Source organism: Anastrepha obliqua, chromosome 2 (assembly GCF_027943255.1).
Source record: "Anastrepha obliqua isolate idAnaObli1 chromosome 2, idAnaObli1_1.0, whole genome shotgun sequence".
Taxonomy (NCBI): Eukaryota; Metazoa; Arthropoda; class Insecta; order Diptera; family Tephritidae; genus Anastrepha; species Anastrepha obliqua.
In genome coordinates this window covers 91,667,808-91,685,609 of record NC_072893.1, presented here as the reverse complement: position 1 = coordinate 91,685,609, position 17,802 = coordinate 91,667,808, and the positions used below count along the sequence as shown (strand labels likewise).

Genomic DNA, 17,802 nt, shown 5'->3' with positions numbered 1-17,802 from the left:
TCTGGCGTTGAAATGGTAAAACTTAAAACAGCGGGCAGTGTCACCGTTCATATGTCATCAAGTGATTGTGAACATTAATGCAAGAAGAAGCATCATAGTAGCTGAGAATTTGACACGTCAATTGAAATTTTCACAATACATGTTTTCGCGATAATTTGTAAATTAGTATATTATTTGTTAAATCTAATTATTTACTAGTGAACCAATTGTTAGCTTCGCTTACATTTTAAACATTTTGATTTAGTACAAAAAAAAAGAACTTAACAAACATGGCGTTGGCCGAGGGACCTTGCTATACAATCATCAACTCGCCGGACATCGAGGTGCCGAACGAGATGCAACTTAAGCAAGACCTCGAAAAGGGAGATACAAACGCAAAAATCGAGACACTGAAAAAGGTGATACAGATGCTGTTGAATGGTGAACGTTTATCGGGTCTGATTATGACAATTATCAGATTCGTACTGCCCGTGCAAAACCATCAAATCAAAAAACTATTACTCATATTTTGGGAGATAGTTCCGAAGACGTCAGCAGATGGCAAACTTTTGCAAGAAATGATACTAGTTTGCGATGCGTATCGCAAAGATCTACAACATCCTAATGAATTTCTACGTGGCTCCACATTACGTTTTCTATGCAAGTTGAAAGAGCCGGAGCTTTTGGAGCCACTTATGCCAGCCATAAGAGCTTGCCTCGAACATCGCCATTCTTATGTACGACGGAATGCAGTTCTAGCTATTTTCACCATCTACAAAAATTTCGATTGGTTAGTGCCTGATGGTCCTGAGTTGATTGCAAATTTCTTGGAAACTCAACAAGATATGTCTTGCAAGCGCAATGCATTCTTAATGCTATTGCATGCAGATCAAGAACGTGCACTCAACTATCTGGCTTCATGCATTGATCAAGTAAACAATTTTGGGGATATTCTACAATTGGTCATCGTAGAGCTTATTTACAAGGTTTGCCATGCCAATCCGTCTGAACGTTCGCGTTTTATTCGCTGTATCTACAACTTGCTAAACTCATCATCAAACGCCGTGCGTTACGAGGCTGCTGGTACTCTTATCACACTTTCTTCTGCTCCAACCGCTATACGTGCAGCTGCTAGCTGCTATATTGAATTGATCGTCGGTGATAGCGACAACAATGTTAAGCTTATCGTACTTGACCGATTGATAGCTATGAAGGAAAATGAAAATATGGAAAAGGTGATGCAAGATTTAGTAATGGATATATTGCGTGTTTTAGCAGCACCTGATATTGAAGTGCGTCGCAAAACATTGGCCCTGGCTATGGATTTAGTTTCATCACGAAACATCGAAGAAATGGTGCTGGTGCTTAAGAAAGAAGTATCCAAAACCCACAATGTTGAACACGAAGACACTGGCAAGTACCGTCAATTGCTTGTACGCACACTGCACTCGTGCTCCATTAAATTCCCAGATGTGGCAGCAAATGTAATACCCGTGTTGGTGGAATTCCTTTCGGACACAAATGAATTAGCTGCTGCCGATGTGTTAATTTTCATACGCGAAGCTATTCAGAAATTTCCGGCACTACGCGCGCTTATCATTGAGCGTTTAATTGAAGCTTTCCCACAAATAAAATCTTCAAAAATTCACCGTGCTGCCGTTTGGATATTGGGTGAATACGTCGATAGCAAAGAGCAGATTCTAGAAGTAATTGAAACCATTATACAAGCTTTGGGCGAGATACCTATGGTAGAAGCCGAACAAAAACGTCTAGCGGGCGAGCAAACCGATGAGGTTGAGAAGGCTAGCGATGGCAACGCTATTTCAGCGAGCAATAAAGTCACTTCAGACGGTACATATGCCACTCAGAGCGCATTCAGCTTGGCGCCGTAAGTAAAACTTTGATTGTATAGCAGTTTTTCAACATTGGAGACGCATTGTTTAAAAAATTACTAAACTTATTTACATTTGTCGTTTTCACAGAGTTGCAAAGAAAGAGAAGCGTCCACCGCTTCGCCAATATCTGATGGATGGCGACTTCTTCATAGGCGCTGCACTTTCGGCCACGCTTACCAAACTTGCGCTGCGTTATTTAGAATTAGAAAATGAGGATGTAAGTAGCTCGCAATTTAAATTAACTAAAATTATCGGTGAAAAATGTACTTCGCTTGCAGCGCCTGCAAAATCGTATGACCACTCAGGTAATGCTCATCATGAGTTCGATTTTGCATCTAGGTAAATCGGGTTTCCCTACCAAACCTATCACCAATGATGACATTGACCGCATCTTTATTTGTTTGCGCACTTTGAGTGAGTGTACAGTAGAAGCTGTTGAAGTTTTCCAACATTGTTGCCGAGACGCTCTTGGTAAAATGTTGGATGCCCAATATGAAGAAGATCAACGCATTTTGAAAGAGAAGCAACGTGCTTCTGCTAAGGTACAACCGGATGACCCAGTAGCATTTGCACAGCTTTCAAACGGGCGTGATAATCAGTTGGGTGAAAACGTTTTCGAGACTAGTTTGAATCAAGCATTGGCAGGAACTAAATCCACCAACCTCAGCGACATAACTTCACCAAATAACAAACTTAACAAAGTCACACAATTGACCGGCTTCTCTGATCCAGTATATGCTGAGGCATATGTGAATGTCAATCAATACGATATCGTTTTAGATGTGTTGATAGTTAACCAAACAAGTAAATATTTCTTAGAAATATGAATATATCACATTTTGAAAAATTTAATTAATTGTATGCAGATGACACTCTACAAAACTGCACGCTCGAGCTGGCAACATTGGGTGATTTGAAACTGGTTGAACGTCCACATCCCGTGGTTTTAGCACCACATGATTTCTGCAACATTAAAGCTAATGTAAAGGTATCATCGACAGAGAACGGCATTATTTTTGGCAATATCGGTAAGTTTAATTAGGGATTGTTAACAGTTTCTGAAAGTCCACGTCTGAATTATTTGTATTTACAGTTTATGACACAAGCATCAATACTAATGTAGTTGTCTTAAACACCATACATATTGACATTATGGACTACATCATCCCCGCTTCTTGCACTGACACTGAATTCAGACAAATGTGGCAAGATTTCGAATGGGAAAATAAGGTAATAGAATTACATTTCCTTCAGATTCATGAGTTTATAATCTGCTGGTGTGGGTCGTATTTTTAGGTGACTGTAAATACAACATTCACCGACTTGCATGAATATTTGAAACACCTATTAAAGAGCACAAATATGAAGTGTTTGACACCGGAGAAGGCCCTCAGTGGCCAATGCGGATTTATGGCTGCGAATATGTATGCAAAGTGAGTATAAAAAATGTAGGCACAAAATAAAACGAATGAACTAAATACACGCAATTTATTAGATCCATTTTCGGTGAAAATGCGCTTGCTAATCTCAGCATCGAAAAACCCGTCGATGACCCGGATTCCAAGGTGACGGGACATATTCGTATACGCGCTAAAAGCCAGGTACTTTAAATACATACCATTTACATTGCCTATAGTTTTATACAATTATCCTTTCAGGGCATGGCACTAAGTTTAGGCGATAAAATCAGCTCTTCACAAAAACAGTCAGTACAGGCCGCATAGGAGATTCAACGTATTTTATAAGTGTGAACTTTTAGTTAGTTAACTGTATCCGTTTGTTTATTTGAGCAATTCGTAAATAATGTATTGCAGCGTAAGTGAAATCTCCTTGCGTATTATTGAATTAGACCGTTTTTGTGCGAATCAAATTAATTGCACGCAAAATACGATCTAGATACATATGTAAAGTTATTTTTGTGTCGTATATCCTTTCTATAAAGAATATTAAAAAGCTAATAATTCCGACAGTTGAATAGTATAAAAAAGCGACTATTTGCTTTGTTTTATGTTTTTGAATATCGCATTACATGTACGAATATATATATACCATACACCGATTACTACAAATATATCAACAATAAAAATATATGAAAGTTAAATTTAGAATGCAAATGAATACTCGATTTACATTTATGGCTGAATGTCACTATGTGGTGGTTGTGCTAAACAAAAGAAGCTACAATGCGTTTTATATCAATTTTCCGTGCAGCGATAGTAAGTTTAGAACTATTTCTTTCGGGAACGTAAAGTAACGCGAAGTTCATCACGGTTTGGGAAAAAATTATGGTCAATTAAAATAAATACTTTGTCGTATATATGTACATATTTGGAGTTCAAAAGGACGATAAAAATGAAGGTGATCATCCGGCATAACAAATGAAATGCGGGTTTTTGGTTAAAACATTAGGGCACTGTTGTTAAGTGAAATTTTCTAAAAATCAAAAATATATAAAGATTTGTTTTTATTAGTTTATAAAAAACTTGTAAACCTACATAATCAAAAGAAAGGTATTTTATATTGTCTCAATTTTTCAACAACGTCAAATAAGTCAATTCTGGTTATAATCCCCATGCATAACTCTACCGAACTAAATTTTCTGTAAAGGCTATTATTTACTTACTCGCGCCACGCTATTGTTTTTATTGTTTAAAAAAATGTATATGAACTGCTGTGAAAATATTTGACGAATATAATGTAATTGTACACTTGCCATTACGTTGCTTCATCTATTACAATATTCAGTACTTAATTTCAAAGATCAACGCAACCCTCTAAAAACAGCTGTTTAAATTGTTTACATTTTTGCCTCACTCCAACGGATTGCATATTGTTGGTAGTTCAGCATTTGGGGAAAGTGGAGCATTGAAGCTGTTTTGGTTGCTAACAGCTTTCCAACAGCTAACTAAAATAGTTTTACGGACTTGTAAGTGAAAATAATTCTTCGAAAATTTCTATTTTGGTTCTTTGAAATGTTTGTTGAAACATGTATAGCACCTGTAAACATAGCCCTAATCAAGTATTGTAAGTAATATTACCATGATTTCTAGTTAAATACATTAAGCGATACTCACTAAAATGCCACTATTTTACTTGCGCTTTCACTTCAAGGGGGCAAGCGGGATGAAGATCTCATACTTCCCATTAACGACTCGCTCAGCGTGACCCTTAGCACCGATGAGGTAATTATCAATAGAATTTTTACGTCGTTCACACAAATGAAATGGAGATTTTCAAACGAACTTTTGTTATGGAAATTTATTCTAGATGTGTGCAAAGACAACAATTGCTGCCTCAGCTTCCTTTAAGTGTCACCTTATGTGGCTGAACGGTGAAGAGGTGCCATTTGAGGAGAATCCACGTACCATGCGTTGTTTGAAGGAGAGTAAGTACAGTTTTCTAAATTTAACGCGAAACAAAATGTAATTTATTCATTTTAGTACAGCGACTCGCAGTTGCAAAAGGACAACTAAAATTCCCCATTGACTGGAAGTTACACATAGCCTCCCGGAACAACTTTCCTACAGCGGCTGGCTTGGCCTCCAGTGCTGCTGGTTACGCATGTTTAGTATATACGTTGGCTGGTCTCTACGGCGTTGAAAATGAAGAATTGACGGCAATAGCACGTCAAGGCAGTGGATCTGCATGTCGTAGTCTACATGGTGGCTTTGTACGCTGGCACTCAGGCAAACTCAAGGATGGTAGTGATTCCATTGCACTGCCTGTCGAGCCTGCTGAACATTGGCCCGAATTACATATTCTCATATTAGTAGTAAACGACGCACGTAAGAAGACTAGTTCGACCAAAGGTATGCAACGTGCTGTGGAAACATCAGATCTGATCGCACATCGTGCTCGTTTCTGTGTGCCTGAGCGTATAGCAGCATTGGTTGAGGCAATAAGAAAACGAGATTTTCAAAAGCTTGCAGAGATAACCATGCGTGATTCGAATCAATTTCATGCCATTGCTTTGGATACGTATCCGCCATGTGTGTACATGAATGATGTGTCGCATGCAATCGCAGAGTTTGTACACGCCTATAATAACGCAGCTGGTGAGGCAAAGCTTGCTTATACCTTTGATGCAGGTCCAAATGCCTGCCTTTATTTGCTGAAATCAGATGTAAGTGCTGCGATAGCCGCAATTCAAACGAGCTTTCCCAACGATATGGGTCACAGTGTGGAATATGTTAAGGGCATACCAGTTGGATGCGAAACTAAGGAGGTGATAAAACAAGTTTTGAAATATATATTTAATTTATAATATAATATTTAATAATTAATATTTAAATTTTTTGCTTTTATTTGCAGAAGAACGGGTTCAATGGAAATGCCACTTTACCTATTCATGACAAGAATCTTCTTAAGTATATAATCCATACACGTATAGGGAAGGGTCCACAACGTCTCGATAAAGACGAAAGTCTTTTAGATTTAACTCAGGGTTCACCAATTGAAACTTAATATTTTCATTTGGCCTTTATTAATTTTCGCAGGGGCAATAGCAGTGCATAATTGTGACAATAAGAGTCTATAGACTTCCATATTTGTAGTTTTGTATCTTAATAATGGTGCATTAGTAAATAGTGTGCTTGACAATATCTTTAACTTAAAGAATATTGAAATACGACTAAAATAGTGTTATATAAATATTACTTGTTTAGTTGGGGCAATAAATCATATGAAAACTTTTTTTGACATCTGGTTCAGGTAGTGACTAATCAGAGCTATTTATAACGTTTTATATAAACAAATATTTACATTTGTATGTAATTAGCATTTGGTGCTTTTTTTAATGGAATCTTGCTTCAGTTTTAAAAATAAAATGCGTTGGAAATAGCTTTGTAATAAAAAGAAATAAATAATGTCAAATAAAAATATTGGTTGATGACCTTTTTTTTTCAATATATCACCAAAGCATCTAACCTTGTGTATGAAAGTGACTTCGGTAGAGCAACAACTAATTTTACACATATTTTTTTAACTGTCAAAATTTCAATGAGATACAAACGTTCAAAACATCAAATCGCAAGAAAAAGAACAAATCAAGCCCTATACCAAGGCGAATTTATTACAGGTGACACCAAACACACATAAGTAAAACCCTACATGTATTTGTTGTTGCGTTTGGTCCAACCATCACGTCAAAATCAGCAAGCAAATGTAAACATACCAATACATACAAACAAAGCATATCATTTTGACGTAAGCCATACCTACGGTGAAAAATTCAGCTGGGTGAATGCTGTCACCTTAATAAATCCACCTTGCCCTATACCGAAGTCACCTTTTGTGAATTCACCTTGTTATCAAACCACTCGCTTTCACTGTTTTGTTTTCATCTACTATTCGCACTCCAATTTTTGAATTTTGCTCATCACATCTAAATAGCTGCCAGATAGAAAAAGTTTCCTTCTTTGTTATAAGAACCAAACTTGGATTGATATCAAGAATGACAAAATGTGGCATAAGCAAACTTATCTGGAATTAACAAAAATTTTGCCATGACGTAGTTTTAGATGTGACTTGATGCCCTCGACAAATAGTATAACCTGCAGTTTTATGCCCACCCTGAATGCCAAATATTTTTTAAGAGAAGCCTTTTCAAAGCAAAAATGCCAAGGTTTACTATTGCTTACTGAGATGCTATCAAACTATCGCCATTAGAAAAATGTGGTCCCACACAAACCCAATTAGCTTCCGCTGTCGATACAGAAAAACAGTACTTTGTAGACAAAAAATTAGTAAAAAAACAGCAACATTTCTGCGAAATTCACTAAGAACTGCCGGCTTGCAAAGAATATTATTTTTTAACGCCTTTCCGGCCTGCAAATATATGGTTACATATGTGAATTACATTACAAAAAACTTGCAATAAGCAGTGAACTTGTTATAATTTCTTGTTTTTAATGATAAAAGTATTTCGAGAATTTCGTAAGTTTATTTACTATGAAAAGTTTAGAAAGGCTTGAACAATTCTTAATATTATTTTGTAAAAGTGTGGCAAGGGACGTTTAAAACTGTGAAACGCACACACATCTGCTTTAAAACTTATTCGTTCGTGTCATTAATTGGTTGACGGAAAGAAAACGGAAAATATTTCATTTGTCGATCACATACCTTTTATAGGGCACAGCTCATAATAAAAAGTGTAAAATTACTCGAAAATTTATTGTGTTATAACGTTAGCAGATAAACTACGGGAGGATGTGTTATTGGTAAAGAGTTTTTAAGTGCTGAAAACTAGTATTGTACGAAAAATCAGAAGTTTTACAAAATGACGAGTTAGCAAGTGACGACGAAGGCAAATGGCAAATGCTAGCGCTAACGCTGTCGCAAACGGGCAGCTAAGCTATCTGGCGCTGGCGTACTAGTGACAATAGCATTGGCAGTGGCAGTGGCAGCAGCGTGTGATTTGTGTTGTTTTATTATTGCCAGGCAGCTTGTATAATGATACAGGCTGTAACGATGACATATAATGCAGCAGCCGTACAAACAACAAATACAAACCAGTGAAGATGTACTGGGGCGTGTGCGGTGTGACTGATACATCAGGAAATGTGAATGATCTACATGCAAACAGTGTTCAAAGTGTGCATTAATAAAGGGCAATGCAAACGACTTAAAAAAGCGCATTGACCCGATTTATTATCGGATTCCAGAACTGATCTGTGGTAAAAAGCATACAATGGAAGACAATTTTCAAAATCGCTTGTGTAATGCCATTTTAGGGAAACGATTAACTTGATTCTGTAGTCAATTACTCACCTGTTCCAACATAGCAATGTTGTGTATGAATTCACATGTTTAACTTCGTCGATTTATAATGTGGTACGAATACGTGCAGGTTTACGATCACTATACTTTCGGTGGAGGAAATGAAAATGAAAAGTGGTAACGTTTGCCCAAGCGGGGTGATGTCCAGAGTTGACACACTGCTATCTTGGCAGTGTGTCCATATCCATATATGCCTACATATATTCCTTACATATTTATGAATACATGCTTACATTTCCAGGTGTTCGGACCTGTTTGTAAACGTAATTTGTTATTGTGTAGTTTAGCCGAACAATAAAAAATGATTAGAAATGAGAATATGAAAACTTGATTTCATATTGACGGCCAGGTTCAAGTTTCATTTATGGCATTCGCAACATATTCACATATGTATGGATGTTTATACATGAAAATATTTACGGATCTAATAAATAACGCCGCCAGTCAATTGGCAGTTGACCCTCCTCAAAGTACATAGATCTAAGCATTTCTCCACTGATGTCGGTAGTTGCTGCCATACATACATACATGCATATTTGTATGTATGTACATATGTACGAATATGTATACTTTTTGTTGATCAATTCAGTTTCGAAAGGTTGAGAAGAAACATATTTTTTCCTTAAAATACCTCAATGTTCATTTCGGAGAATAATATTTGTTAGAGAATAATGTCTCAGTAACAAAATGAAACAGGAAACTGAATACCGAACCGAAAGTGCGATTTCAGAAAGTAACCACGCTGTATGTAAGTACATATATTTATAAAAACAATGTATAAAGTGTTCTTCAAAAACTCCATTTAAAATACAAATGAGGTTGAAATAAGAGTGTAGGTAGATAGGTAACAAATAAATTACGTGTATGTCCATATGTATGTACATACATATTTCATTTATACTCATTTGTTCATTCTTACCCATTGTACAACACCTTTACTTTGCCATCTAGATATGTTAGCAATTTTCTTTTTGTTTTTGGAACTTCTAGCGGGTTCTCTGACTTTGAAAAAAATATTCGCGAATCCGTTGGTGCTTCTTGTTGTATTGTATTTGTTTGTCTAACCGCAAACATCTATCTGGGAGCGTGATTATGGGTTGACGGGTGATAACAATTGTATAAGTGCGAACAAAAATTAGAATTCAAATTTGTGTTTACATTGAATTTTGGCGAGTTTTAATCGCCTTGGTTTTTTTGGAATTGAGCGGTCATGGAAACAAAGCATCGTCTTTATAAAGAGCGCTTTATGCACACTCACATGTACCTACGAGTTTTCATAAGTATGAAACAATTTTGCATATCTTAATATACAAAATAATTACATTTATAGTATGTACATATGTATGGACTAATAAAGGGTCTTCCGATAATGGCACCTAGATGGCAGTAATGAATAATTCATAGGTACCTTTTTAAGTCATCTTTGCCTTAAAATTATTGAAACTTATGAAAATGGTCGATATTTAGAACGACGTATCGCAAAATTCACGCAAAATCATCTTTCGAGTAATTTCAGAAAAATCATTACATCCACTAAAATGTACTCCTTGATGAGGTTCTTCTGAGGAATAATGGAACCGTTTTTCTTTTAAGGTGAAAATGAAAGAGCAGTTACTCTCAATGGAGAACGCCATAGATAGCTGATTGGAGATTTTTTGTGCCCTGAGCTTAAAGGAATAGACATAGACGAACTTTATTTTCAACAGAATGTAGCCACAAGTCGCATAACACGAGAGAACATTACATTATTGCGATCTAAGTTTCCCCGGTCAATTAATTTCACATAATGGTGACGTAAACTGGCCACTCAGATCATCCGATCTAACTCCACTAGACTAGTTTTCGTGGTTTTTTTCACAAGTAGACACTAGTGAATACTTGAAAATTTAAATTCTCGTATAGATGTGCTCGCCTGTAGATGTGCTCATGGTGGACATATTATTACATTTTTCACATGTAATTGTTAAGACCTATATTTTGAAAAAAATAGCGAGTCCTGAAATAATCTAAATTTGTACATGTTCTGTTTTGAAACAACATCTAGGCGCGTCTTATGAAAGACCCTTTATAAGTAGTTTGCGTAAAAACACGTATTTAAAGTAATCTGCTGCGGCTGATGATTGATGTTTTCAAGCGAACAAACCAATAACATTATCTAATTTTATATTTGTTAATGAGACAATTTGTATATTTCTCTTTAACATAACACATATGCGAAAATGTATACTGTGAGAATATACTGTTGATTCAAATTTCAAATATTTTCTTACATAAGTGGTATATACAGACATATATAAAAGTCCATTGACAAGCTTACTTGATGCATTTTCACTAAAAGCAAAAACAAATTCAATACGAATGTCGAGTCTAGGCTTGCACGAATAAGCAGAGTTTATATCTGGTCAAGTACTTGTTAAAATTCTTAAAACTACTTCCAAAAATAAATGGGAAAATTTTTATGTTATTAAAATAAAACGTTTTGGCGGCCGCCGTAGCCGAATGGTTTGGTGCGTGCCTACCATTCGGGAATGCGTAGCAACGGCAAACCGTACTTCTGCCAAGAAAAAGCTCCTCATAAAAAATATCTGCCGTTCGGAGTCGGGTTAAAACTGTAGGTCCCTCCATACCTAACAGAAGGTATTAATAAAACAATGGGGGAAGGTTTAAATAAAACAATGCTACTACGATCAGCTTTGATTGAACTTCTTATGCCTCCTGGATAATACTTTTACAGTTATGCAATCTTGCTTTGCACTAAAAGGCATAATGTTGTGCTTGCTCAAGTTAGGCACCCGTAGCTCGTGGCGGCACAAAATGCCATAAGAAAGATGAATCTTTGCGGATACATCATCTCAGCATCGTGTTAAAAATCACGAATTTCAATCACTTCTTTCGCATCTGGGAGTTGGCTCAGCCTCCAGCAACTGTCTGCAGGAGTGGTGCCTGCCGGAATTGCTTGCCGAACACTATGCTCTTTAACTGGGAGCATAGTAGAGGTTGTAAAGCAAGCATCAGATGACATTCCGCGGCTGGCCTGCTGGAAGTATTTTGGCAGGTTTAGAGCTTCATTCATTGCGTGTCACTAGTTTTAGGCGACCAGATAAGCGTGATCGACCAATTTCTTTAAATGTCACCAACAACAATTCTTCGTCATGAAGTTGTTTCATTTTGTTTTTTTATTGGCGTTTATGATCTTTGCTGTGGTTTGCTTAACTTAATTGGTAAGAAGTTGTGCAAGAAATAAAAACAATACACATACATATAGAGGTATCTATGAACATATGTGAACATTTGGAGGCTTGACATTGGCTCTGAAGAGCAACTGCTATTAGAAAAAATGTTTTCTGCGCTTTTCATGAAAACTGAAAATAAGAGATTGCCCAATACGTACTCGCCAATCAGCGTCCGTGTACCATCTTTATGTATAGGGCTTTGTTTAATTTAGATATCTATGAATTTGCAAAAGAATGCAAGTAAGAGAAGCAAGTCAATAAACCCCGAATTCCTTACTTAATACATATGTATGTATGAATAAGGGTGCTCAAATTAGAGGTATCGGATTTTAAATTGAAATAAAATAAAAATTTTTTGTGTAGAACCTTTTATGACATTTATTTTTTAAAGATAATCCCTTTCAAATGTTTGCCACAACACAAATGATTTAAACTTTATATACCCCCACAAATAAAAGTCTAAAGGTGTAATATCACGGCCAATCTACTGGTCCGAGACGAGAGATAAATTGCGCACCGAAAGGACGACGTAGTAAATACATTGTTTCACGAGCTGTATGGCAAATAGCGCCATCTTGTTGGAACCAAATGTCATGGTGCGATAGCGTTCGCTGTTCACTGTTGCATAAGCCAATGATTCCTCCGGCCCATAGGGCGCACCAAACTGTTTTTTTAATGGATGTAATGACTGTTCTTGAATGACTTCGGGCTGCTCTCCAGTCGAAATACGGCAATTTTGATTATTGACGTAGCCATTAATCCAAAAATGGGAAGCCCAATAATGATGCGAACGGTTACAAATCGGGTAGTCCGAGTAATAATTATCGATAACACAGAAAACACAGGGTTGTATGTCAAAAAGTATCGTTATTATCTGGGATTATTTTATAATCTCAGATTTTGGGAGAGACATTTTGTATGGGAAATCGCGCTTTTTAATTACGGATTTTGAGTTAAGCGCGAAAAAGTTGATCATCTACTTATACGTGAACGTATTATTACATAGCACTCCATGTGTTGGGCACATATTAGCAATGCATTCGCCAGTCTATTATCAATTCTTAGCAGATCATGAAAAGAAATATATCCAGCAGTAGAAGTTTGCGAACAATGATTATTTTTACAATATTCACAATGATTTGTATGCTAAATATTTTTCGTTGTTTTTGATAAAACTGCATATTTAAAAAAATTTTTTTTTAAGTTCTGATTAAACAATTTTAAAATTGTTTAAAAAAATTTAGTTAGTCGAAATTTTTTAGTTTTAAACTTTGATTTATTTGGTTTATGTTATTGAATGAACTCTATTTCTTATATGAAACTAGCGAAAAAAAAAATATATATATATATTGTGGTGTGTGTCTTGATGTTGTTCGAGAAATGGATATTCATATACAAAAGGCCGCATAAAAACATACTACCTGTTTTCAAAATTCTGGCTGTAACAATTCTGTATTGTAAAAATCTACTTGATAAATTGATATTGTAAAATTCTACTTTTTAAAACAGAAGCTTATAATGGGTGTTTGTATTGTTGAAATGATTTTTTGAACTTGAAATCCGGCATATGTCCACCGCGGCCACGAGTTACATGGTCCATTCGATCAATCCAATTTTTGTTTACTTTTTTCAATAAATCTGAATAACAAATTTAAATGAGCCCAATCAGCAAAGATTCAACGCAAACGATGGTAATTTAGCTTCAATTTTTGTACGAGCTAGATTTTATAGGCACGTAAGCCAAGATCCTTACGTAAAATTTTATACGTAGTCCAAGAACAAAGGCCAATAAGTTGCGAACGACGACGAATCGACATTTCGATGTCTTCTTCAACACTTCGCTCTATGAACTTCACGAATAGATTTATTTTTTCAACGTAAATATTCACAATTTGGAAGCTTTGTCCTGGCGTTAAACGATTCTTGATGGCTTACGAAACCTTGCTGAACAGATATAGTATAGTATTATATGTCAAAACAGTTGGGTATTCTCAGATGTCCAACCATAGTTATCGATATTGATAGTTCTCGTGTAGCTAAAAAAACACCCTATCTTAAGTCAATATTAATAAATTAACTAGTGCAGATTGAGTTGAATTTTTTAGTTGAATTTTTTCAGAGCAACTCTACAGTTTATAATTCACCATATACTAAGGAAACAACTAGGATTTACATGTTTACTCAATTGTACAAATCGAAATTAGTTTTTGCAGTTTATGAGGCTCATTAGATCTCATAGGCTTGTATAACAGCCATTTATTATTCCTGATTTGGCAATTGTTTTCACTTCTTTTGGAGTTTTTGATATATACTAATTTTTTCATTGAAAATATTGCAAACATTTTTTTTTGTTTACAGTACTTTAAAAATACATAATTAGGACCCAAATTTCATATGTTTCCCACTCGGCAAGAGGAGCATTATTGAATTTATTCGGATCCATTTGAACTTGATCAAAGATCTGTAGTCGTGTCTTTGCCAAGGCAATGTAGTTGCACAAGATATGCTCTGTGGTTTCATCTTCCCCCAAACGGAGACTACACTCTGTCTCGTTCCCAATGACATGGTAATTTAAGTAATAGTGGCATGTCAGAAAACCAACTTGAGGAATTATGTCTACTTTACGCATATTATGAAAATCTGCTGCCGACCTCACCCTATCGAGTTAATCAGCAACTTCATTGTCTTTTATTCCAGAGTGACCTGGAACCCAGCAAAGTACCCTGTTTTGGTCTTTTAACTCATCAGTTGTTGTCGTCGATGATATCCAAGCTGTTTCGAAGGGCGGTAGATGTATTTCTTTAAGGGACAAGAAAAGAGATGATCAGACCGTACCTTTAGCAGCATTCCCCAAAATTTTCCCCCATTAATGCTGCTACAACAACGACAATGCAGATGGTTAATACGGTAATAGTTTGTACGTCTGAAACGATTCTGGTAGGTAGGTAGGAGTTGAACCTGCTAGAATTTAATTCAGGTTTGGTAATACGCATCTCATGTTAGAGCTGAAACTCCTCGTTTTTTGACGTCGTAAATCGTTTTAGGTATTTCCTTCTCTTATCACAGTGACACTATAATTTTGATCAAGGCTCTGCTATAGTAAAAGAGTTACTGCCACCCCAGCAACAATATAGAGGCATCAAGAGAGGTGGGAACTTTTGTGTATTTAAGTTTGTATGAGTCAGTTTACTGCATCCCCAAGGTTTTCAACTACTTTTTACTAAACATTTTCCAAACCTCTTCTGCAAATGACTTTTAAGTGTTGTTACTGTAATTATAGCGGGTATTCGCAGCTGTTTCCCTACATTATGTTGGTTTATTTCCCCTAAATGTTAACAGAAATATATTTGCGGATTTCACACGTATTAAAATTTTTAAGTTGTATCCTGCAGAATCACTTTGAGATATTTAAATTTATAATTTTAAAGTAAATTTATTTATGGGAAATATATGTATGTATATATATTGCCTTCTTTGTTTAATATTGTATGAATGAAAAAAATACATATGAATATGTATATTTATATGAACGTGTTTTTTACATGTGCATTTGAATTACGCACATAAACAAGTGCTTTACTTGTATTTAATTTTCCGATATCAAAGTCACGACTTAATATTTCGTTACATTTCATATTGGAATACTTCGAAATTAGAAAAGTGTACACATACACAATAATCCAAAAATTTGTATGTATATGCATAAAAATGTCTGATCGCTGTACTCTCTTGGGGAATTCACTTAAAGTTTGAAGTAATTTGGTGAGAGCTGTGCCGGAGGGGCTGATCGCTTTCAAATTTCTGTTTGAAGTATGTATGTAGATGTTTGTCATGGGATCGCAATATAGAATGTATTTAAATAATATACATATATACAAATGTATGTATGTATATATGTGTGCTCAACTTTTTCTCTTGCCCAAGCACAGTTCCAAAGTCAATTGCGGCTCGACTTCTCGAAATTCATACTTGAATCAATTGTTTTAGCTCGTTCATGTACATCTGTGTATAAGTATATATGTATGTATGTTTTGCGTTACCAATATTGCAAGCAATTGTTTATGTGCGCACATGTATGCATGTTTACATACATAAGCAAGTAAATATCTACGTATAGGTATCTTTGTTATTTTTATTTTAGCTTTTTTATTATTGTGCACGAGCACATACGATGAATAACCTTACAACGCCATGCCGGCTGATCGCAGTACATCGCCAGTCAGCAGATAACAAACAAGGCAGCATCGGGCGGCTGCAATCAAATCGATACGGAACAATTTGGGGTTTAAATCAGTTTTATTAATTTTTTAATTCTTTTTTCGCGCGGTTGCGTATTTTTGGTTTTGAACTTCACGCAAAAAATTGAGTTCGAACCAATGCAGTGATTTGAATTTGAGTTGTGTGATCGACGAACAGCGAGGGAGTGTGCTGGTTATTTTCGCTTGTAGCGTTGTAAATCATCGCCACTAAAGCACGCTGTAAGCTGTTGATAGCAGGAGAAGTGAATTAGATCATAAGACAGATCGGCGAACGGCATTAAGGTCAGCTGGTAGCTCAGTGTCAGCGATTTGTCATTTTGCAAAACTGAATGCTTATGCGTTTTTTACTATTTTCTAATTGATATCATGCATCTATATTTTCAGGTAGACGTTGTCTTCAAAAAACAAAAACAAAAAAAATAATATTATCCCTCCGGTAAACTTGCACATCAACATTTGTTAATTGATTCAGTATTTACTAACTCACAGTTAGCTACTTTGCACACTGTTGGTGCATCGCATATTTTTTAACTGCACTCAGGCAGCAGAGAACAACAGATAATGCAGCGTAAACTGTTGCTCTACGCGCTTCTCTTCTTAGCTGTGACGTCCCAAAAATGCCATGTAGTCGAAAGTGGCGGCCCACCCAGTGATACGATGGGCGCCATTGCCGCGAATCGCTACAATGCTGAACAGCAACAGCAGCAGCATCATCTGCATGCATCGGCACATCATCAAGGTAGTACTGGCGGCGGTGGCGGTGGGAGTAACAGTGGTGCGCCGATCCCCGCAGTGTCTTCAGCTGCGCATGCCCAATACCATGCATCTCCATCGGGCAGTGGTCACATGGAGCATCGAAATTCGTATAATCTTCTAAGTGAAGCCATGTCACAGGCTGTCAGCAATGAGTTCAGTAAGTATAGTGTGGGAAAGAAGAGGGAATGGGAGGGTTGAAATTAGTTACCATTTGGTTTTTTTGACGAGTTGTCAGGGACTAGTAAACAAAGAAGTGGCAAACTGTGTTGCTACCGAAAAACTGAAATTTATTTAGGCAACTTTATTTCCTCTAAAGTTATTTTTAAATCCTCAACGAGTTTTAAATAAAACGAATTTATCTTGTACTTAAAATATGAAAATACTATATTTTATGAGATACATCATTAAACTTCTTGCAAAAAAAATTGGCAGAGTGTGACGTAATGCTCAATAAAAATTAACGCAGTGAAGATTAATCACATACCTTAGCAATAAAAAAAGGCAAGATAATATCTTGCCGTTAATTCATGAAATGTTATAATTATAAATATAACATTTAAGGTGCGGCTGATGATATGAGTTAAAATAACTGAATTACGGGGTTGCACCGAATACCTATTTACTTACAACCTCACCGAGTTTAAAGTCACACTCAAAACAATTTTGAGCCAAAATTAATTGAGGTTTGACACAATAGCTGCGGAGCTCTTTTCTTAAGTCTACACTAACATTGCCGCTTAATTTTAACTTTCACGCTTTAGCTCTGCTGACTATTTTGGTAGAGGTGTTCCCGGTTGTAATAATTGATTTAGAAAGTAGTCATAAATCAGTTAAGCTCATCCGGCGTGCTTAATATACTTTTATAAAATCGAATTTTATATCAAGAGACAACGTCAAGCGTCA

The 17,802-nt window shown here is 36.1% G+C and overlaps 3 protein-coding genes across 9 annotated transcripts in view; all 3 read left to right on the top strand.

Moving 5' to 3' along the window:
• Positions 1-84: 84 nt before the first annotated feature.
• On the top strand, positions 85-3,982 carry LOC129239572 (coatomer subunit beta). The gene is made up of 8 exons (XM_054875161.1): positions 85-1,867; positions 1,962-2,091; positions 2,153-2,678; positions 2,741-2,902; positions 2,968-3,104; positions 3,171-3,307; positions 3,370-3,475; positions 3,533-3,982. The coding sequence occupies exons 1-8, from the start codon at positions 270-272 to the stop codon at positions 3,596-3,598; spliced, it is 2,862 nt and encodes a 953-aa protein (XP_054731136.1). The 5' UTR covers positions 85-269; the 3' UTR covers positions 3,599-3,982.
• Positions 3,983-4,676: 694 nt separating this feature from the next.
• Positions 4,677-6,762, top strand: LOC129239142 (diphosphomevalonate decarboxylase). Its single transcript, XM_054874465.1, has 5 exons — positions 4,677-4,898; positions 4,986-5,056; positions 5,142-5,259; positions 5,315-6,099; positions 6,186-6,762. The coding sequence occupies exons 1-5, from the start codon at positions 4,847-4,849 to the stop codon at positions 6,336-6,338; spliced, it is 1,179 nt and encodes a 392-aa protein (XP_054730440.1). The 5' UTR covers positions 4,677-4,846; the 3' UTR covers positions 6,339-6,762.
• A 1,183-nt stretch (positions 6,763-7,945) lies between these two features.
• Positions 7,946-17,802, top strand: part of LOC129239139 (stromal interaction molecule homolog) — a 31,089-nt gene continuing 21,232 nt past the window's right edge. For 4 of the 7 annotated variants that reach the window (XM_054874462.1, XM_054874460.1, XM_054874461.1 and 1 more), the window contains exons 1-2: positions 7,946-8,092; positions 16,528-17,056. In XM_054874462.1, the coding sequence (XP_054730437.1) occupies positions 16,705-17,056 (352 nt within the window). In that variant the 5' untranslated portion in view covers positions 7,946-8,092; positions 16,528-16,704. Of the gene's footprint in view, positions 8,093-8,151; positions 8,549-16,098; positions 16,426-16,527; positions 17,057-17,802 lie in introns of those variants that run through there. The other 3 variants (XM_054874458.1, XM_054874459.1, XM_054874457.1) reach the window with 3 other exon arrangements.